At 42.5% G+C, this 23,364-nt stretch overlaps 1 protein-coding gene across 1 annotated transcript in view; it reads left to right on the top strand.

Moving 5' to 3' along the window:
• The window catches only part of LOC134522508 (ubiquinol-cytochrome-c reductase complex assembly factor 1), a 47,606-nt gene that overhangs the window by 11,803 nt on the left and 12,439 nt on the right, over positions 1 to 23,364 (top strand). The window contains exons 6-7 of the mRNA XM_063350229.1: positions 5,449 to 5,506; positions 12,592 to 12,700. Coding sequence (XP_063206299.1) covers positions 5,449 to 5,506; positions 12,592 to 12,700 — 167 coding nt within the window. The remainder of the gene's footprint in view (positions 1 to 5,448; positions 5,507 to 12,591; positions 12,701 to 23,364) is intronic.

The following is a 23,364-nucleotide window of genomic DNA, read 5'->3' as shown; positions in this document are numbered from 1 at the left end:
GTATGACTAGAACAGAGACACAAGTCCCTCCTTTAAGTATATAGGAATAATATTGGCTTGAATTGGGATGTTTTTTGCATGTTGTATGCTTTTTTTTTTTAGCTATTAGCTAAAAAATCTGTGGCTGCTTTTATTAGTATCAAATCTGGCGGGTGAATGGGGAAGATGTGTTTTTGAGACTTACGTAAGCTTCAATAATATTTTACTCTTATGTGAATTATTTCCTGTCAGTGTGATTTAGCTGGTGGTACACCCATTGCCTGGATCTGGCCTGCCACCCGAATTCCCGAGCTACTAAATGCTTTATTATGGCTTTACAATGCACCAGCACAGGTTGGGGCTGCTGCTGCCTCTGGAGAGATCAGCTGAAGGGACATCTTTGTGTGTTCGTCTAGTGCAGAGCTTATTGAGGTTGATTTGGTACGTGGTGGTGTTGCTGCTGCAAGATTTTCCAATGGTTTTTCAGAAGGTTTTCCAAAACTATGATGTGGTTTCAGTGGTGGCAGGAGTGAGAGAACTCTCTGAGCAGTAGGATTCATCATTAGTGATCAAAAAATCAGAACCCCATTTTTCCTGTGCACACGCCTCTCCCCAGCTGTGTGCCCGCGCAGGCTTTCTCGGTGAAGTTCTCTTCTGTTTGTCATATTTGCCTCTCAAATAGAGGCTTTGCTATTAACTAGTGTTTCACTATCTCTGCTTAACAAGTGAATTGTACAAAGATATATGAATGTTGCCCTAGATTAAAATCTAAAGGAATTTCAAAACATGTCTGTGAAAAATATACTGGCACAGATTTTCAGGCTCAGCACTCAGTAAAATGACTTCATTTATATTCTTGATATTGTCTTACTGTTTTAAAGAGAAAATTCCCAGAGCTCCCCCTCACTTTAAATACATCACAGGCAGCCTTTCCTTCAAGTTTCACCATTTTCTCCAGAATGTCCTCATTGCTCCATTTGTCTTTTTGCTTTGTACTACAAGTTGTAGCCAGTCCATCTCTGAATTTACACCCAGGGAGGCCTATGTTAGGGGTAACTGGAGACTGTTGATATGTAAGGAACATGGTAGTTTCTTTTGCTGAGACTGACCGAGTGCGCGCTGCGCCCGTTAGTGTTACCAGAACACCTGTGGTGTTGAGGTCTGTGCTTGTGGTTCCAAAGAAATCATTGCTTTTATATAAAAATAGATAGAAGAAGTTTTATTACTTCTATCAACTTGCAGCTGCAGCTGTTTGGGGGATTAGCTGTATAACATAACAGGCATCTGATCCATGTTTAAAAAGTGGTTCCCCTAAAACACGGACTGGGTGGGGTGGGCAGGAACCTGTTAGATTGATTTTGCCAACGAAGAAGCTTTAGACTGTGGTTCCATGGGCATCTGAGTCAAAGTAGCGGACGGGGAGAAAAGGCTTACTTTTCCATCTTTCTCTGCCTGTGTTCTGGATGGGACAACTACCGTGTCCTCTGGTGACCTGTTTAGGTCACTGAAAGAAAACAGCCCAGTTTTTTACTGACTTACTGTTTTGCTGCGTTAGTGAATTTGTGGCATATGGATGGGTCTGATGGACAGCTGTGGCATAAAGTAGGTGGTGAGGAGTACGCAATGATGAGAGAGGAACATGGGGTGAAGCAAGATATCCAACTTTCAGTTCAGTTCACCATGTCTTCATCAACCTAGGTCAGTCAGAAGCTGTTTTCTGTTCTGAATTGTGCTTTATTCAAATAAGAATGGGCATTGCTTTAAGCCAGGACTGCAGCTCGCTCCCAAAAGAGCAGCCTGGGGCACTAGTAGGAACAGGGAGCGACTGTTAACTCTTTCCCTGGGTGATAGGGCAAGCGCAGGTGTGTCTGAGACTGCATTGATGTGGGTGCTGCCCACCCACAGGACGAATTGCACTGCTCGGGCACCCTCAGAGTAGTAATGGTGCTGGGTGGGACCCCGCGCAGCTCTGCCTGAGCCAAAGCTGACCGTGTGCAGACCTAGTGGTGTATTTATGCTTTGCTGCCCCCAGCACTTCTGGCCCTAGCTGCATGGTGTTGAGATATCCAAGTGAACCTCACAGTCAGCTCTGGTCTCTGTAGAGCTTGTTAGCTTTTTCTCTGCTGTTTGTGAGTTGTTAACCTACTGATCTGGCCTTGGAAACTGTACATCCATGTGTGTGTAAAACCGTTTGTGGGCTCATTAACCCTGTGTGATCAGAACCAGTTCTTCATAGAGCTTTCTTCAGTGTTTCTGCACGTGCTTTTGTGATGGAGTTATGTTGTGGCATGATTAACAACTGCAATGTGACCTTATGGAGCTGCGATTGGTATGCGGATTTTGTCAGGTAGTTCTCTGACAGAGGTGACATAGAATGTAAAGCCTGGATAGAGTGGTGTTGAGGACTAGGACAATGATAGTGTTTCATGTCTTGTGAGCTGTCTTGCTATCTCAGTGATTTCTGCTGATACCTCGTGAAATTTCTGAGACTTTCTGTTACACAGTATGAGCTCTATGAGCTGCCTTTCTCTGCATTATGCCTTAAAGCAGCAGTTGCCAAAATATGGACTATGGATATACAAGTCATGAGACTGCTGTAGTATACAAAGGAGTTGTTTAAATTGAGACTCTCTAGTATTATGCTGCAGTTAATTTTATTATACCTGCCATTCTGATGTCTCCTTGTTTTGTGATCATCCATGGCCAGGACTTTGAGCCTGTATCCCAAATGTCTGTACTGTGCTGCTTATACGGAAAGTTGTAGTACTTCATCTGTTTCTTGTTTAAAGGAAAACAGAGAAGTTGTAGAGGGAGTAGCAAGATTCCTGGTGCCAGGCTTTTTGTGCACAAAGTTCTGTGCAGAGCTTGGGTAGTTCTCACAAAACAAAGGAGGCAGCCAACTGCGCGGAGAGTGTTTCCTGCCTGACCTTATACTTGAAAGGTCAAAAGAGCTTTTAGGATCAGGTGGGTGACACTGAGAACTGAGCTGAAGTTTGTCAGATGAACATAAAGTGTAGGGTTACCTTGAATTCGTCTTGAACTGTTAATACTGTTAATTGCTGCACTGTCATGCAGCTGCAGTAGTAAAGAACTGGCCCTATCGAAACAGCTTTTCAGGTGGCTCCTAATGAGGCTACCAAGCAGCTCGAAAGGGCTGGAGTTTACCTACAGGACTCCAGATTTTTCTGTCTCCCGTAGCCCGTGGGGTGCCTTATAGGCACTTGCCACTATCTGTCACGCTCGGGCGAACACTGACATAGCGCACCTGGGGTTTTTTGGAGGATGTGGCGATGCTATCCCATTGTGTCCTTCCTAAAACTGTGGTAGTGGCAAAGATGGTCTGTCATGAAAGAAAGTCCATGTTCAAGTTTTGCATCCCTTACCTGATGAATTTTAAGTGCAGATTATGACTGCAGGAAGAGGTATGTCCTCATAATCCTGAGCATTCATGTCTCTTATTGTACGCAGACATGTGAACAGGGTGTATTCTGTGGAAAGAATATATTTATTCACCAGCGGATAATAATCACAGTAATTTCATAGGTAGCTTCACTAAGAGACATTTTTGTCTGTACCTAACTGTATTCTGAAGGGAATAATTTTCTGTTTGATTATAGGATGGGTCTTTCTCCCCAGTTAGTTTCTCAGAACAAGGTGTTTCAAATCCCCAAATTTTAGAATTGCATTCTTTGTAAAAAGCTGATATCTGAGGGCAAGCATGTTGCTTTAAAGGAGCCATCCCTCCTTTAAATTTATGCTGTAGACAGTCTTAATATAGAAGTTAAAAAATGAATTACAAAAATAGAAATTCAACACTTGGAAAGTTAAAGAAAAAATTCTTCCCTCCTGGGTACTGAATAGGTCTTTAAAAACTTTCCGTATTGCCAGTAGTAGAGGTGTGAGCTTTGCTTTCCACTGAAGAGTGATTTCTGTGGTGGGAGACTGATAGATGGTAGCTTCTACTTCAGAAACCTCTGTCTGTTGAACTAAGTGTTTTACTCTGAATCTTGCCTGTGGAAAGATTTAATGAAATGCTTTGATTAATGCAAGCATTGTGTACTCTTGCCCTGGTTAGAGATGCCTTGGCATGCCTTTAGGTCAAAGTAGTCATTTCTAGGCACATGAACTATTTCTAATAGGAATGAGAGAGCCAAAAGGGGAGAAGGGTGAGGGAAACTTGTGTTTAATCTCCAAACATAGACTGTTAGTGTCTTTATACTGTCTTAGAGGTGGCATAGGTGATGTATGGGCACTGATGCTGCAGTTTGGCAGCTCCTAGGCACCGATGGAATCGCCTCTCTGAGGAGGAAGGAATAGCGATGATTTGCTTGGTTCGTCTGATGGTTGCCTGACCATAGTTGGCATATGAAAAGAAAGAGGCTGTGAAAAGTATTGCTTCATGATCCCGGTGAATCTCCTTGGTAATACGGGAGAGCCAAGAAGTATAGGAGTCAGGAAGGAATATATTCAACATGGGCAAGATAAGGTTGATTTCCTTGGGGCACATGTGACTGGAGAGTCCATTTCTGAATACTCTCTGGCCTTTGGACAGCCCCGAAGACAAGACCTGGTGCTGGGTAGGCCAAGGTGACTGGCAGATCCTTCTCGCTAGGTACTCTTCTTAAAATCTTTTGCAGGAAACAGATGTAGAGGTGACTTCTTAGGAGAAAGGTTTAAGACTGACAGGAACTGAAGGACGTAATGTGCACATAACCAATAGGTCCATGGGTTTCAAGCATGAGGAAGAGAAATATGGTATCTGTGCCACGTAGTCTAAATCTCCAGCCTCACATCCTAATGGCACACTCAGATTCATCGTGTGAACACGCATGTGGACAAACCATCTCTAGGAAACCCAGTGGCTATTGGAGTAGTGCTAAATCTGGAAACAGAAATTGTTTCTATGGTTGGTCATTGGTTTTAATCCTAATGTAGAATGGCTAGAGGCAAGGTACGCCCGAGTGCTGTGGGCTCTGCGGACGTGTAGTAAATCAGAACAGCGGAGTCGGAGCAAAGACCCAGCAGCACAGTCTCTTGTCCCTGGCAGGAGGCAACAGCACATGTTAAAGGAAGAGTGTCAGAATGGAGCAAAGCATCCGTTGATACTTCCCTTTTATTCTAGCTCCGGAAGTCCCAAAGCAGTAGAGAAGTCACATGTTTGTCTAATTCTCCATTTTGGAATTTTTCCTTCCTCCCCCTGTAAATGTTAGCTAAGTGAGTTCTAAACACATGAAATCTTTCGGAGTCTACAGCATCCCGTGGCTGCATGTTCTAGAGTTTAAGCACAAGTGTGACAGTAAATGATGTTTGCTTCTGATAGGTATGTACTGGTTAGGGCCGGAAATTAAATTACTAAAATATATTTAGATTTTGCTGTAGCGCATTTCTGTTAGGCGCAAAATGCGATGAAATTCATATTAATATTTAGTTTTGGTTTTGTGTTTTTTTTTTTTCCCCCCTCCCATCAAGGGTGCCAAATGCCTGATACTTTGAATTCGTGGTTTCTAGTCGCCCAGCTTCATGTCTGGTAAGTGAGAAGTAAAATGGTAATACAACTATTTTCAGGAAATAGAGTGATATGTACCTTAATGTGAGAAAAAGTAGGCTCCATGGTTATTGATAATAATGTTTAATTTACTAATTACTTTATTTTAGCAATTTTCTACTAAAGAACAAGAAGTCCCATAGAGAAGTTAACATCTTTTACATCTCTAAATTCCTCAGTAGTGGAATTATCTTTGCCATGAGTTTTCTAAAAGCCTTGCTCAGCCTACGTGGAAAAATCTTACTTGGGTGTTTTAGGAAAAGTTTAAATTTATGTAAAAGTGGTTTAAATAGGGAGAATTTGTGGTGATTGACATTGCTGCTCGTCAGAAGCATTTAACAAATTATAGCATTGGCATTTATTCTTGCACCTCTGAAACGTACATGCAAGTTGGTGAATGCCAGCTTGGCTACATGTGAAAATATTTAACACCTTAAACATTAAGTTTTTTCCTTTTTTCATTTGTGAAAATAGTAGCCAAAAAAATCAGGTTTTCATCTAGCATTACGTACTCGTAAAGGTCAGAGGGATGCACAAGGGAGTACAGTAATTCTTGTTAAGTGCCAGATCTTTCAGGAAACTGAAATCCATAGACTTAGGCTCAGCCATCCGAAGGCTGAAAGGAAGTTTGTACTGAAATAGCTGCACTTAAGCATAGGCCCCTTATTTCCTTGCCTCCTACTTTTCCCCTTCCCTCCTTTTAATTTCCTGTCTCCTCAATATATTGAAAGATGGGGCAGCTCATTTCACTGAATAAATTAGAAGAACCATTGAAATTATAATCAGTTAATGAAATCAGAGGAATCAAGTAAAGAAGACCCTTGAGAGTTGCAGTTTTATGTCTTACTGTTCCCTGTGGAAAAAATGCTTAAAAAATTAATTGATAAGCTAATCATTCATATTGGTATTTGGAGAACTACTGCAATAAATATTCAAAACCAAACTGTAAGTAAAAACAAAGAAGGGGTAACATGAATCTCCGAGGAACACACTTTTTTTCACATCATCTTGATTTTACATTGACAAGAAAATGTACCCTGTGATACACAGCATCAAATTCAATATATATAATCTTCGTTCATGACGGGCATAAACATAAACAAGGGGACTATGATGGCGATGAAACTAGTGTGGGATAGACTCAAAAATTCTATGATCAGAGCTACATTGGAGAAGGCCAAGAGTTGCCACGCTTTGAGCAGGTGACGTTAAGGAGACATTTAATGAGGGAAATTGAAGTACTCTTTATGTTTAAGACATGGTGGACAGATTGACAGCAATATACTACACAAGCAGGAAGGAACCAAATCCCTCTGCTTTGTATGATAGCGATTAAAATTTGAGTGGGGAGGTTAGCACTAGAGATTAATTTTTCCAAGGTTTATGTGCCTGGCTCCTCCATGTTCCTGGCAGCTTGACGTAAGGAGCGCTGTCTTTCTGGACCACAAATGAGAGATCCAGTTTGACGTTCCAGGGTACAGAGGAGCCCGTGATAGGCCTTGCTCACTACCTGGGTCATTGGGCAATGCTGCTTTGCTTGTGATTAGCTCAGTGACCAGGATCCTGCCATGGCATACTTTTGCCTTCACGGTCAGGTTTATTGCTGTGTTCTCTGTGTTTCTCTTTCTTTAATCAGTTTGACCTCAGTGAAGTGGGAGCAGAACATTATTGATTCTGTCTGCTCTGGCAAGGTCGAGGACATCCTAGCCCTGTCTGAAGGCTCCAATAGCTCTGTCTTTCTTGCTGGACTTTTTGCCTCAGAGGTTAGAAACCTTCCTGATCTGCCGGCCAATGACCTGATCATGTAGATTCTGATCACCATCTGGTAAAGTATTCCTGTCCCCCTTGCAATGCAGTCTGGATCACTTTCTGGTGTACTTAGTTCTTCCCTCTTCTTCAGAGTTTTAGTTTCCACTGATTGAATCACACTCTGAGAGTGTCTTCTGCAGCTGGAGAACAAGGGAGTTTTTCCTAGTTCGGTAAATCCTGTCTCCTTGCTTGCGGTTGTGATTGCCCATCACGCTCTAATTAACTGTGTTTCTGTGCTTTTTAAATCCTACCCTTTATAGACTTATGGTGCTTGTCAGAGCATACGTCCTTGTGTTACAGGTTCTGCTGGGTCCTCTGGTTGCATCTCTGGCTCTTATTTCTTCTTGTCTGTGAATAGAGTTTTCCCACTTACCTCCAGTCAGAAAGGGGGGGAAATTCAGGCTCTCGTGTTTAGCCTCTGCTTTTGCTCACTTCTTTCAAGATAACGTTCCCTTAGATATGCTCCAGTGCCTTCTAATGCAGTACTAACATTATGCTTTAGAAAATCAGCCTATCAATATTCTTTCCTGAATTGCATGTTTTTATAGACCGTTTCCGTTACTTCAGACCTTTGATGTCAGGAGGACTCTTTCTTTATGTTTAGAAGTCCAGATCTTTTAGAAAATCTCAAGCTGTTCATCTCCGCCGCAGTGTTTGCCTTTTGCCATGCAGTGGAACTCTAAATGGAGTGTTCCCAGTGTCCGGAGCTGTTATGAAACTGCCACAGAGATTACTTTGGTGACTGCACTAAGAAATGTCTCGGTGCAGGATGTATCACCTAGAGCTCCCTTCATATTTTCACCACACCAAGCATGGTGACATCTCTAAAGTATTTAGGATCAAAATGGAGTGGTGCTACAATTCCTGTTCTGAAAGACTCAAAGATCTATCACAAGAATTCATATGAGCATTGTTTTTCACAAGGAAATCTGCACCTGAGAAAGTGTTGATCAGTCTGAGAGAGTCCTGAGGAGAACAAGAACCACCAAGTATGTAGAAAACGGTTCCTGCAGGAAAGGATTTATCAGATTTGCATAGGGAAGAGTGAGGATACAATACCGTTTTGAAATGTGCTGCTTCGGAAGAAAGGGAATAAACTGTGTTTCGTGGCAGAGAGGGCAGGGAGAAAGGGGTTTAAATTACATCAGAGGAGTCTTGCTTGAGAGAGGTTTAAGAACAAGTTTATCTGGAATGTCGTAGGCATTTAGTTGATCCTGCCTTAACGCGAGGGAATGGGCTACGTGGCCTAAGCAAAGGCACCAGGGGAGAGCCAGATTGCCCAGCCAGCTCAGTTCTGTTAGCTTGTGCCCCAGCAAAGACCTGTACGTGGCTGTAAATACAGTAGTTGGTGAACGTGCTAGGCTGGGGCACAGAATAACATCCAAACCTAATTAGGAAGAGTTCATAATTCTGCTTGTTACCATTATTGGTAGAAGCGTATGTCACAACATACAGCTGATGACAAAGTCGATTCAGGAGCTTCCTTCTCCTGTCCCCCAAGTTGCCGGCCATTTGTGAATGTGTTAAACAGAATAAAGCCTTTCAAAATTGCTGTTGATACTTGTGTTCTTAAGCCAGAGTAATTTCTTTGAACAAGTATAACACAGCACCAGAAATAGTTGCTCTGGAGCAGCTGGGGATGCGGGAATGAGTGGCCAGGTGCAGGGGAGAGCAGGAAGCTCTGCATGGGCTTTGCCCTTAGCAGTAGCACCGTCACACCTTGATGGGATGGCACTGAGCCATGTCACAACAGTCATAGAATCACAGAATGTGTTGGGTTGGAGGGGACCTTTAAAGGCCATCTAGTCCAACACCCCTGCAGTGAGCAGGGACATTTTCAACTCGATCAGGTTGCTCAGGGCCTCATCCAGCCTGGCCTTGAATGTCTCCAGGGACGGGGCCTCCACCACCTCTCTGGGCAACCTGGGCCAGTCTCTCACCACCCTCAGTGTGAAGAACTTCATCCTAATGTCTGATCTAACCCTGCCCTGCTCGAGTTTAAACCATTGTCCCTCATCCTATCGCTACATGCCCTTGCTAACAGTCCCTCCCCAGCTTTCCTGTAGGCCCCTTCAGGGACTGGAAGGGGCTCTAAGGTCTCCCCGGAGCCTTCTCTTCTCCAGGCTGAACAACCCAAACTCTCTTAGCCTGTCCTCATAGCAGAGGAGCTCCAGCCCTCGGATCATCTTTGTGGCCCTCTGCTGGACCCCTTCCAACAGGTCCATGTCCTTCTTGTGCTGAGGGCTCCAGAGCTGGACACAGTACTGCAGGTGGGGTCTCACGAGAGCAGAGGAGAGGGGCAGAATCCCCTCTCTGGACCTGCCGGCCACGGTTCTTTTGATGCAGCCCAGGATGCGGTTGGCTTTCTGGGCTGCAAGTGCACATTGTTGGCTCCAGTCAACAGGGGGGTGTCAGCTACTGCTGTTTAAGCCAGTCTGTTGGCACTATGGGAACACTGACAGAAGCAGTTGTTGCCGAGGCTGTTGTGGGAAACTGCGACATCTCATCTAAGATGGGTTGACTTGTAGGTGCTCCTGTTCCTTTTCAGGCATCCTTTCACACAATTTTCTTCTAACATAATCTTAAATACAGCATAAATTATCCAACCCAACCAATGTCAGGTAGACAGCTTTCTAAAGATAGTTTGGAATAATTTTGCTTTCATGGGTTTGACGAAGTTTAGTCAGTATTTGACTAAACTACAGAACAGATTCTGTAGTGAAACGATAAAGTGTTTCACACTGTGTTGATCTAGTTAGAAGGTTTATAGTCTTTAAAGAGTCTGTGTCTTTTAAACCTCAGACGGCAGGTGTAGTAACAAACTACCAAATTTTCAAATAAACTGCAAAATTCCATGATCTCACTCATGGTGCTGCAGAACAGCACTGTGACAGCACTATGCATCCAAACACAGAGCCGCCTTTTAGGCTTCGTGGGTAGCAGGTTTTGCTCTGAACACCCCTCCAGTCCTGCTCATCGGTGAACAAGTGTTGGCTGTTGGTCTGTGCACTGCTCTCCTGCTTCGCCGCCACCGAAGGCAGACTGGATAGGAACCAGTTTTTGTGCTCGGGAGGAGGTTTTCTTGCCAAGCCACTCTTATTTCCCCCCCGCCCCGAGCTGGCGTACTCAGCAAGAAAAGTATAAAAATACTTTTCTTAGTCCAAAATTAGTCTTTTAAACTGAGTCTTTTTCTCTTTGACTTGTTAAGAGTGGGTAAAAATTTGAGATACAGTAACTCTTACTAATTAACTTTTTCATACAGCTCTATTATGTAAATGCACGAGAGGTCAAAGGTTTTGAAACTGATAGAAGTAAGGCGCGAAAGTTTTAAGCTCTTTGTGCGTTTGTTTTGTGGAAGGACAGGTACCTTGATGGCTGTTCTGAGTTCTGAACAACTGTTGTAGCAGAACGCTTTGTCATCTTTCTGTGAGCAAGATGAGGGTTCATTTCTTGATGCTGTCTGAATGGCATTTGTTTGCTGGGACAGTGCTGCTGTTGGGCAGATACCGAGTTCTCACTGCCATGATATAAACCTTGAGAATCTTTCCACAGCTCTGTTTCCTGAGACAGAAACGGCCACATTCTTCCCAGCGTTCCCTTTGCTGACTGCTGCCCTTCCCCTTCGCGGCCCAGCTTCTCTCGGTCACTCCACCCTCGGACCATTGCTCTACTTGTCATGCCTCAGTCCCTCTCTCCCATCTTCTCACCTCCTTCCACCTGGCTTGTGTTGGAGCCCGAGCTGTCTCTTGCATGGCTGGTGTCATTTTCAGAAGCTCTCCATCTAGAAATCAGATTCTGGGCCGTGGGCTTTTCTTCTTGCAATTTTGGTATCTCAGTTGAATGGCCCTTGTATGGGATTTAATGTATGGTTCTGAGCAGAAGAAAGAATATAGAACTAATGCAATTTTTGTTACCTTCAGTTTGTTTTGTCTCTGTGACTCATCGCTGGCAATAAGTTTTGCTTCCTTTGCGGGTGAAAAGATATCTTTATTAATCAGTAGACAAGATAGAATCCATCATAAAGATCGGCATCTATCCTTTTACAGGTCAGCTTAATAGACAAACTTTGAGTGTTTGTGGTTCTCCCTGTGAGGCTGGTATTCACAGATCACCAAATACTTTTAATGCCTGTAGGGAGGCACAGATCTTATGTCCACTGAAGAAATGAGCAGATAAAAAACCATCACTTTTACCTCTTAACTCTTGTGGCACGTTCACTATTGTTAATATGCAACTGCTTCAAAGCAGCCTCCAGCGGCTCTGCTCTGGTTTTTTACATTAGCTGTGAGCAGTTCCCCACCTGCAGCGTGTCTCTGTGCAAAGCAGTGACTTCTTTCAGCTGCAGTGTTTGAGCATCACCTTGTCTACAGTAACTCAGTCCCTGGATGGGCACTTCTGACCGGTAACACAGGAGCAGAGCTGATGAGCAAGGCAGAGAAGTTGGGATTGGTGATGGGACTGGTCTCTTGTCGTAGTGAGGGGTTAGCCTGTATTTCAGTTCGTGCTGTTTACAGACGTTATAAAAGAGGCAAAATACAATTTTTGTTCTAATGATTTATTTTTTAGACGGTACAGCAGCAATGAAGTTCAAGTGGCTTTAATGCTTAAAAAAAATGAAATAAAACAACTCAACCTGGTATTCTCATTAAGATCCCGCAACGCATGTACAAACTTGGGAGTTCTTATAGCATGTACTGCGCGTAGGGGTTTTGCCGAGTGGTTGGATATGTATCCAAAGGCCCCTGTGGTTGAAATAATTTAGGACATTGCTAATGTGAATTTGGGTGAAGTCTGTAACTTGCTTAAGCTTTCAAAGCTTGGCTAATTGGGACTCTTACAGTGCTTTAGTGTTATACCAAGCTGAATTACAGCTGGCTTGTAGCCTGGGATTAGACAAGACATTTGTTCCTGCTCCAAAGGGTGAGATGTTCGTAAGGCTGAGGAATTTAGGTTGCAGTACTGTTTAATCACTGACACACTGTTTACAGTAGTGTCAGCCAGAATAGAGTCAACTGTCACTCTTCCATGGCTGGATTGGCCAAAATCCAGCAGATGCAACTCTTGAGTACAGAATAGAAAAGTTTGTGATAGTTTATTTAAAAAGAATAAAATAAAATTGTTGTATGTGTTTTTTTTTTCCCTGATCACAAAAATGCATACTGTAAGGAGAGTCTTAAATGAGTTGAAATATATTTAATTTACTCTTTACGTTTGAAGAAAAACTAGAAGCTATTAATTTGGTGTTTATGTTCTTGCAGGATGTGTCTGGTGCGGATGAAGCAGGAAGGTCGCACAGGAAAATACATGTGTCGCTATATAGTTCACTGCATGTGGGAGGATGTTGAACAGCGTGGTAAGGTGATGGGGGTAAGTCATCCTTGGTTTTGATAATCTTGATGATTCACATCTTCAGATGCTTTTGTAACTTCGCATACTTAAGTGGGTCCATGTAGTCCTTACTCCTGACCATTCATTCTGGTATTGCGCTACTGACCTTGTTTCTGAAACTGCACTGTGGCCTGGATGAAGATATTGATGTATCTGGAAGTAATCAATTTTCCATGTGGTTTGCCATGTGATTGCACAACCCGATGCTGCTAGGACAGAATGGGCATTTGTGGATAGGAATAAGCAGGAGGTAGGGAGAAACATGACTGGTGCCAAATGTGTAACGGCAACTTTAGTAATTGCAGCAGAGCTTTGAGTTTTCTCTGTATCTAGGATGGTGAGCAAAAGGGAAGTTAAGGGACAAGGTTTTTGTGTTAAGTTCCTGTACGTGACTGTTAACTAGTCATTAGGTTATTTTTCATTTTGGATTCTTAGTCTTTATCACAAAAGAAATGTTGTAAGGAGAGAGCAGCTCCAAGGATAGTTCCTTTGCGAGTTTGAAGGAAGAACAAGGTTGGATCTCTTTGGCCTGTTCTGAGGAAGGTTATGCTGGTTAGTTGTAATGGTCATTTCTGGCCTTAAAGTCTGTAAGTGCATATCCCCAGCCTTGTGTTGGTGATGGACTTCAGAGAAGGCAGTGCAGAAGCAGAAGTAGAAGATGGTTTCCATAACCCCAGTATCAGAGGTGATAAGAGACCCGATAGAGGTGAGGGTGCCTGTGTTCAGGGCAATTTAGTGGGAGAATGGGGCTGGGAAAGATCTCCTGTGTTATGGAAAAAGAAAATAATTGTTCAGTGATTAAATAGAGGTTTGTCTGTGATTAAAATAAATTAAACTGTTAGAGAAGTGACAATTTTCATATAGCGATAATGGCGTATTGTCAAGTCTTAGTTGTCAGCCAAATAACCGAGGGAGACGCTGCTAGCATATTCCTATCGGTGACAAACAAGGGAATTAACCAGTTAGTTAGGATTTGGTATGGGATCACCTTAGTAATTCAAGAAGTTTCTCTCTCGTGTTCTGTGTGTGGTTTTAGGAAGTGTTGATTCTGGTGTAACTTCAGTTATTCCATCAGCAGTGGCTTTTTTTTTCCTCGTTGTTGGGAATTTCGTAGCTTTACTATGTTACAGCTTGCTTTTAAAGTCAAGTCATCCTCTTAAGCTTCTTTTTGGATTAAGTCTAAATTCAGGCATCTTAGAATTTCTTGCTACATTAATGGGCTTACATAAATTCCAATATGGAAATCTCCACTTTCATGGTCAGATGTGATAAGGGAGCGTGAGTGAGCTTACGCAAATTAGATTATCATAGCAGAGAAAAGGATTGAATGAAATACCCTGTGTGTTTTTGTCCTTCTCCAGTGCCTTCCATGTCATACCAGTGGTTGATTCTGCTTTCTATAGGAACTGGAGGCAGCTCAGATCTTCATTACGGCGGTAAACTTAAGGCTGCTCTTCTTGAAAAGCAAAAAAAAACCAAACATCAAACCCCAGCCAAACACACCACCTCCCAAAGCCCTCCAAAATCTCTTCCAGGATCTTTAGATTCCATCTACTTACAGAGAGAATGCTGCTTTGGAACAGAAAATTATTTCTCGGTTGCTTTTAACCCTCGTTTTGCCTTATATGAACTAACCTCAAATGCTATCCTGTAGTTTTCCTTGCGGGATTTGAAACAGCAGCAAAGAGAAGCAAAGCCAGCCGTTTGCCACCCTTACACGCATGCAGAACTCAAAAGTGAAGTCTGGTGTAAGTTGGACTTGTGTCGAGATTTTTTTTCAGTAAACTTTAAGAGAAGAAAAGATAGTGCTTCCAGTCAGTTCTTTGTAAAGGCAAGCACAGGGTTTCCATTGCTGCAAACTATTCCATTGCTCCCCAAAAATCCCCAAAGTGTTAAAAAAATAAAAACAAACACCAGTGTCCTTATGTTTTCATCCTGTCTGGAGCCTCAACTGTTAATACATGCGTATTATACTGGTATGGTTGCTGTAAAATGCAACTGGAAGGAGACGTTAAGTTGTTTGAATGCCATTCATTCTCTGCCTTGGCAGACTAGGCATCTTTTCAGTTTATCCTTGGATTTACATTTTGCAATCTCTGTTTGTGATAATGATCACGCGATGTAATAACGAACGTGCTTAGTTTGCAATAATATGATTCCTATAATATACTTTTGACTGTACCCTAGTGTTAACATAGCTTTTATGTGGCAATAGCTGATGCTTAAATGAAGTAAGTACACATTTAAAGGCTTGATCTCAAAAACAGTTACATCTGTGTGTGTATTTAATATAGTTTAGCTGCACAGAGGCCCATTGATTTTCATGAGACTCCTTGTTAGAGAAGGTGAACTCCTGAGGTAACAGCTAACTAGACCAGGCACTAATGGTGTGGAAGAAAGCGTAGTGAACTCTCCTAGATTGTAAACTTGGAGATCAGGACTGTTCTCTTCCCCATAGTGTTTGTGAAAGCGTAAGGCTTTCGTCATCTTTTAGTGATTTTTTTTTTTTTTTTTTTTCCTTTCAACTTTTAATTATTCTTAATCTTCCAGATGTTGTTTTGTCAAGATGAATGAACTTTTTTGTCTCTTCTGGTAGTATTTATTGTATGTTAGATGTAAGTAATTTATGCATTGACATTTGAAGAGGTTAGCTCTTCCTTTGCTCCTTATCATTGCTTTGTTTTCCTTCCTCAGTGCCAGTGATCCGAGCTTCACATCCCCGTTCATCCTTGCCCTTGCATGGGCGGTTCCTGCCTCTTCCCTGCTGCGTTCAATCTTCTGCGCTTACTTTCCCCCTATCACGTAGGTGTGCCTGGTGGAACTCTTGCTCGCGTCTCGGCTTTAGCAATTGTAAGGAGTTTTAAGTGATAAAGAAGTAAAGGGCAGCTCCCCTAGGTGTTAGGTCCTACTTATTAATCTTGATGTGTTTATTCCCAATGATTGTTTTAAAACGAAGCTGGGGTAATGACAGAGGGGTTGTGAGCTGGTTGAGGAATATGTGTAACAGCTATTTGTTTTAAAGTAATTAGTTCTGCAATCAGTATATAGCCTGTCTCCCAAAGAAGAGAGTTAAATATATTGAGGTAAGAATAGTAGACGAAAAAAAGATTATGTTAATGTTCCTCTGATGACGCGTTCGAATTTCAGAATCGGAGCCTTTCTCAAAAATATGTTAAATGAAAAGAAACTTTACTGAATACTTTCAGGGCGCTAAGTTGTCATCTGCATAGCTCCTAGGAGGTTAGGAAATTCCACTCCCTGCTTTTTCTCTCATGCAAAATATCAAACATCAGTATTTAACTCCGATTGGTACATTTCTGTATTGGGGTGTAAGTGACGGAGCACCTGTATGAAATTGCTGCTTGGATGCAATTAGTTTAACTTGTTGACAGACAAAGCTGCAGTTCTTCATCTTTCCCTATCTAGCAGCAGTTACAGCACTTGATGCAGAAAGTGGACACTATATTCCCAAGTTGATATTGATGGTTTGTTAAAATATGCCCTCTGCTCTTTAATATACAAGTTCATTGGAGCCAAAAGTGATAGAATGTAAGGCATTTTAACTACTAATTTACATCAGCTCCAACTCCAAATGGAGTTTGTATTATTTCAAAACCTGGTTGTTAAAATTGCTGAGATCTAAATCTCAGCTACAAAGTTTTGGGACCTGTTAGCCTGAGCTCCTTCAGCACTCCTGAATGTCGGTGAGAGTCAGAAACCAAAACTTGACACAGCTGTAAAAACACACAGAGAGCCTGTGGCCTCAGCAAATTCTACTGGTGCAGGCAGATTTCAGATATAAATTTTACTCTGCTGTCCCTACTACTAATGAAGTCAGTTTCTTTTGGTGGGTTTGCACCCAGGTGTGTCCAGTTCTGTGGCTAACCAGTGCTCTTTACTTAATTTTTCCACTAGTGACATTTCTATCAAACTTCAAAAACAAACAGAAAAATTGGCTTGATGCAATGGCGCAAAGTGTTAATAGTAACATTAGGCTGGGCAAAAGACTTCCTTTCGCTCCGGCTTTGCCAGAGATCTCCACCTTGTGGCTCGCAGTGACTAGATTTATGCTACATGAACGGGTGGCTGCCTCATCAGTTTGGAAGGGGAATCCGGTCAGTGCTAGAAATTCCTGCTATTTGTCTTCCTAACGGAGTTCTTTAGCAACCTGAATATTAACTTTACTGAGCCGAGTATTGTGTTTTAGTAACTCTGTGTATATAAAAGCAGTTGTTACCAGTTTAAGTGTATTTTAATACCCTTAGATGAAGCTGCAGAGTTGATCAGAGGGACTTGTAGATACTGGAGTTCCCTGGAATATGATTTGAGCTGCGAACTGGACAATAGATAGGAGGTTAAAAGAACAAAACGACAAAAAAACCCAAAGCAACGCCAAGACCAAAAAATCAAACACCAGAAAAAAAATCGAACACCCGTCTGCGCCCCCCCATCACTTCTGGGTGCAAATCACATCCATCAGGCTTTATGGAAATATCTGTAAATTGTTGCAGGCTGCTTTTAACAGCATTAGTGTTGTGGTGGCATTCTGCTTCTGAAATGAGTCGGGCTTTTTTCAGCACAAAATAACAATTCATATTATAAAACCATACGTGTTCTAAAAGCTGCAAAAGAGATAAGAATAGGAGGGGCTGTCCAGCCCAGTGTGCCAAACCTGTTTTAATTTATCTTAATCTCACTTTCCTGTTTTCCCACCAGACCGCTTAGACCCCTGCCCCCTTTTTTTCCAGGAACACATCTAGGTGTCTTTTGAACTCGTTTATTTGCTCCGCTCTGCATAGCACAATACAGTCTTTGTTATACGTTTAGAGCTGTTTATACACAGTGACCCATACCGTGCTCTCGGTTACACTGGTGTGCATTTGGAGTAACACCATCAGAGTCAGTAACACGGTTCACGCCGGTGTAGCGGAGCAGAATTTAGCTTCATGAACTTGAATGCCATTTTCTGTCTTGATACTCTGCAAAATTAGAAGACTTCAGATGATTGAAAATGCTGTTTTACCTTACAGTAGCTACAAAACTTCCTAAACTTAATACATTTCAGTTTAAGTTACTCTTTCTGTGGAGAACAAGAAGTCTGACGTTTCTAAGGACTCGGAAATCATGGTCAGTGAGACAAGTGAGATTCTAGAATGGCTTTAGAAGGTGAGCGGACAGGGCGTAAAATTGATGCAGTTTTAAAGCAGACCTTGATCTTTGTATGAATTGGACTATTGCAGTTGCTTCACCTGCAGTGGGAAGCTGCTGTACTTGAGTACTCAGGGAGGCCTTTTCAGGGCCGTCCCTAAAATCTGATGGGAAATCATGGAGTCGATTTGGGATGCCCGGAACAAAGCTACGTTATGATGGGAGAGCGGGGCAGGGCCGGGGCAGAGGAAGGTGAATGCGGTGTTGGGGGGTGCAGGGCAGAGATGGAGGAACTGTAGCGAAGTAAAATATTACAGTGGCTTTGTTTGAGGAAATGGATTGGGATGTGAGATAGAGGATGGCGTTTCAAAACAGTTGAAAAAGGTTTTCAAAAACCTGTAAAACTAAAGAGGAGATGTTTTAGTTTCGAATGGTCTATGTATATTTTGAAATGTGTAACTTTACTAGGACATTTTAAGGAGAAAAATGTTATGATTTTTTCAATGAAAAACATAATGTATAAAATCTTACTAGTTTTTAGTGTTCCCTTAAAAAAAAAAAAAAAATCAAACGAACTTGCCAAAGTAGTGAGGTACAAAATTGCTGTGTGGGGATTTTTGTGCTTTTTTTTTTTGTTTAATAGGATACCAGGCATTGTGTAATATGTTTTAACTGAACTTTTTTAACATCACAAAAGAAATAGTTTATCAACCCTTGATCCTTTCTGAAAGAGCTCAAAAGTTCACAGCAAGCTTCCAGTATTTTGTCATTTCATAAATGAATAATAGTATCAGGTACTCTTCCAGAGTAAATTCAGTAAATGTGGTTCTTGAAATCTTAAGAACTTAAATATGCAGGAAAATGCATGCGTATGGAATGTTACCTGGAAAATACCTCGACTGTGATGAGGTCTGGAACAAACAGTATGTGTGGGGATGCAAGCTTAGCTTTACCAGGTCATGGAGTTTCGAAACAGGGGAGGTCTCTCTCACATGTTTTTGTTTTTTTTTAATGTAGTTGTTCTAGAACCAGCGCCCATGGAAGTAGCACACTTGGCTGTCTGAAATATAGGCATGGTTGGGGCACGCCAAGGGTACCCGATGTTGAAATCCAGGTATAATATATGCTTGGGTTCTTTTCAAGTGGCCTGCCCTAGTTTTCTGTAGAGTCTGGCATAAAAAAAAAATCGGTGCAAATTTCCCAGATGTGTTGGATCCTATTACTGTAAGGTGGTGTCCTTGCTCTGTTTTGTGCCTCCCACTGGTGCCTGCAAGAAGTTCACTGGAAGCTGCTGTGTAGCACCTTTTCTCAAAATATCTTTCTCATTATTCCCCATGTTCTGCACCACTGGGACTCACGTGCCAAAATCGACTTTACCACGCAGTACTCCTAGGCGTTAAGTGCTGCCCCGTGTTCCGCAGGCTCTCCAGAACACAGTGTAGTTGCCAAAATTCAAACGTTGACCGATGAAATTACTGCTCGCCACAACTGCATAATTTTTATTTTGACAGTGTAGAGAGATGATGGTAGAAACAGGAAAATGATCCTTACGGAACCTGCCGCAGTCTCCAGGCGCAACGGGACGAGTAGCAGCTACGTTGTCACAGCTCCTGCCAGTGCTCTGTAGATCACTCATGATCCAGTTTGTGATTTGCCTGCGGTCAGTGCGGGGCTAAGTAACATGTTGTTATGCTGCGTATTTTGGACATTTACATTATCAGCTTCCTATCCTTTTGGAGTTTGCCCCAGCATTCCTCAACTGAGATCAGCTGCTCTGCTTGGCTAAGCGTTTTGAGACTCTTGGGAGCAAGGTATCTCATGTTGCCGTTGTAATTCTTTTTTAATGGCTCTAAGCTGCTGCAGCGAAAACATGAATGCAGTTTCAGGCTCCTTCGTAAATACAGAAAAATACCAAGACCAATGTCACTTCTAAATCAGAGTAATCAAACGAACCGTTGGGAGGTTCTGTGTTCTTCCCAATACATTTTAATCATATTGTTGCTTGTGCTTTTTGCTGCTGGTAGAATGCCACTGATACCTGCTGCTTCCTCTTCAGGAATATGGTTTTGGTTGGTTTTGGTGCCTCCCTGTCTTGAAAGACAGTAACATAAGCATCACTGGAGCTTGCGTCTGATTCCGTCTTCAGGGTGTGCATCTGGTTTCACATTTCCCCCCTGCCAGTGTGTCACATACTTTTTCCTTCCTACTTCTTACCTTGTAGAGATACTAGTTTATTTCTTACCTCTCGTGTTAATTCTCTTTGTTTCCTTGCAGGAGCCCTTTCTGTATCTCAGGCTGGCACCACCACCTCTCTCCCTTCCCTTGTGTTCCCTCATGTTCAACTAATCCTTTCACAGCCGTCAGTGCCTGTTGAGCCCAATCTCCATCCCTGCCGTGCTGCCTCACTTGGGCAGCCACGGGCTGCCTTTATCCAACATGCTCGTCCAGCAGCCTCCTCTTGCAGAGGTCCACCATGGAAGCTCAGGATCTGTCCTCTTGTCTGCTTGCTTCAAATTCACCCTTGCATGTTGAAGCCTCTTCGTGACTTTGCTTCTTTCAACTCCAGATCTTCCTTTTCTTCTCCAATTCCTTTCTTTCTTTATCTGAAATACTTGCTTTTCTATCCCAGCTGCTTATTTGCCATCATCAGTGCTTTCCTCCGCCAGCATCCTCGTGCCTCATCTTTTTCTCTCCTGACCTAGACATCACTCCTACGTCTTCTGAAAACTGCTGCAAAGATCATCTCTCTGGCTTGTTGCTCGCTAGGGCATTACATCTCTTGGCTGTCTCCAGTAGTGGGGTTTTTGCTCCAGTGCCCTGTGGTATGTGCTGGGGCAGTGGGTTGGCAGTCTGCCAGCGCTGGCACTCTGGATCAGCTTCTCCAGCAAGCAGCTCAGTGCCACTTCATTGTCAAACTCCTTCAAAGGCCGATCTTCAGTTCCGCCGCGGACGCAATGTTTTCGTTTTTGTAGTGCACATACTGCAGGGTCTTGAAGCCTGGCTAGGCAGGGGGTTTGCAAATGTTTGTATTTTCCTGTTAGAACTCAAGGTTTTTTTGTTACTTTGTTTTCTGACTTCTCTGGCACATTTTGTCTACTCATAAAAGCGGCTGCTCTATGAAGCCCTTATTTATGACTGCTTTTCCTAAAAGCTCACACAGTAGAATAAATGGTAACGATCAGGAAGTGCAAATGCAATACTTTTAATAATCCCAACGCTGGCTTTCATGCTTGCTTACTACTTAGTATAAGCAATGGCACACCATACTTCTGTACACATCTGGGCAAACTGATGTGTATTTCTGTTCCCATTCCGGTTTTGGAAGCTCAATAGATTCTTTCTATTCCCTTGTCTGTCCTCAGTTGTGTTTTCCTCTTCTGTTTTTGGCCATACACAGCCCTCGCTATATCTCTATTGATATTAACTACTTAATTATCGTTAATACGTCTGGAAGAACTTGAATGTCGTTTCCATATTCAAAGGGCAGGAAATAATGAAAAGGTTAAAAGATTTGACCAAAACAACCAGCGTAACTGATCTTGGAGATCTCTGTTTGCTGCTAGCAAAACATACATCGTGTTGGTTTTCAAGTTAGTCGGATGGCCTTGTGGCCACGAGAATGACTGCACGTAAAAAGGGAGATTCCGCTAGTGATATGGATATCATGGGTGGAAGATGGGGTCAACACAATTTTGATATGCATGAAATGAGCAACACTGATCTGAGTTGGTTTTCAGATGGCTTGGGCGTGGATTCCAAAATGCCAAATGTATTTGGTAGGCAAGAGAAGGCTGGCAGGCCTGGCAATGACCACTGGGTTGAGGGGGTGTCACCTGAACTGTATAGTCATTGGTCTCATTTGTGCTAAAAGTGCCAGCAGTTCTTTCTATTTGGAGATGCTATTTGAAGACTTCATTTTTTTTTTTTAAAAGTGAGGAAACAGCAGAGACCCTGTGTTGATGGAAGTCCATGGCTAAAGCCCCAGGGGAAAGAGCTACGTACTGAGGAGCTTGAAAATAATGTGTCTCACTGAGAGCATCCTAAATTCGTCCTTTTGTGTTTCCTGTTTTATCATGCACTTGCAAGAGGGAAGATGGCCCATATAGAGGTTTAATCTGCGTTATTGAGGAAACAAGCGTGTAAGGAAATTTTTGGCTTCTTAAAATCCTTGCTCACGGTTTTAGGATATTCTGGAAGTTTATTTATTCACAGCAGCATCAAGTCTGAATGAAATATAGAAGTAAGATGGAAAATTCACAGTATCTTACCATGCAGCTTTTTCATGGTTCGTTTTCCTCCTTTGCCTTTTACTTGAGGGCAGAACTAGGGTAGAGAAATAATTTTTGTTCGCTTCTGAAAGGTTACAGTAATAAAGAAACTCTTGTTAACATCAGAGTATATGGCAGGCAGGAGTTTTCACAGTCTGGCATTGTTTATTTTACCAGCAATTTGGAACCTTCTGCACTCTTAAAATATTGGCAAGAAAATATTTAACTGTTAACTATTCTGTGGCGTGCGTGTTTTTGAAGCCCTGGGGAGGAGGAGTGCTTGGGGAAATCGGGTTTTTCTCAGCTTATGATTGAAACCAGAAGGTGCAGAATATTGGTAGAAGGTGAAAGCAATGTGACTTCAAATTAGAATTTTACCCAAACGTGGAGCTGATGGGAGAATGTCAAACAGGTCATGTATGAACAGGGCTGTGCTAGGAAATAGTGGGAAATCTGATGGAGCAAACACAAGGAAGTGTTTGCTAGGCACTACGGAATTAATTTGAAAGTGAGATAGTAAGAGTGAGTATTTGCCTTTGTCCTGGATATCACTGGATAAAGGCTGTAGCAGTGCTAGGTGTTGGCGTCAAGGATTTGGCTTGTTAATTGCTTACTAACTGTATGGACTCCAGCAATTGTCGCTCCATTTTGACATGAAATAAACTTCTTTTTTTTTTGTGGAGAGTTTTTTAGGAGAGGAGATAGGTGATGGCTGTTGCTATCCAATAGAAACTTGTTCTGGTCCCGAATTCTTGGAGAAAGAATGCCTTTTTATTATCGCCCCCCCCCCACCTCAGGGGAGGATGATCAGTTTGGTATGAGCAGGATCATTCTTGCTCTTATTTCTAAATAAAATGGAGCCTCTTTCCATGGGGGTTACTAAAAGCTATAGTAAAGGTAACAGTTGTTTTTTTTTTTTAATTACACTAGCCTGTTTCAGGTAAAATTCCTACCCAAGTCAGCAAGTGACGTGGTGACTGTACCCAGGATCGTTAATGAGCTGTGGCTGCCTTGCTGCAAGCCAGGGCAGGAGGGGACGCACGGGCAGGAGAGGTACTGGTCAGCATCTGCAGAGATCATAAAAAAATGAACAAAACGAACATACCAGGGGTCATCCTTCTAATGGCGGATGAAGATCCACTGTACTGTTTCTAGCAATGGCCAGAGATATTTGGGAAAAAGTGTAAGAAACAGAACTGTGTATCAGTATTTCTTCTGGTGCCACTC

This window comes from Chroicocephalus ridibundus, chromosome 12 (genome assembly GCF_963924245.1).
Source record: "Chroicocephalus ridibundus chromosome 12, bChrRid1.1, whole genome shotgun sequence".
Classification (NCBI taxonomy): domain Eukaryota; kingdom Metazoa; phylum Chordata; class Aves; order Charadriiformes; family Laridae; genus Chroicocephalus; species Chroicocephalus ridibundus.
Note: the sequence above shows the minus strand (reverse complement) of the source record. Positions and strands in the feature narration are given on the sequence as shown.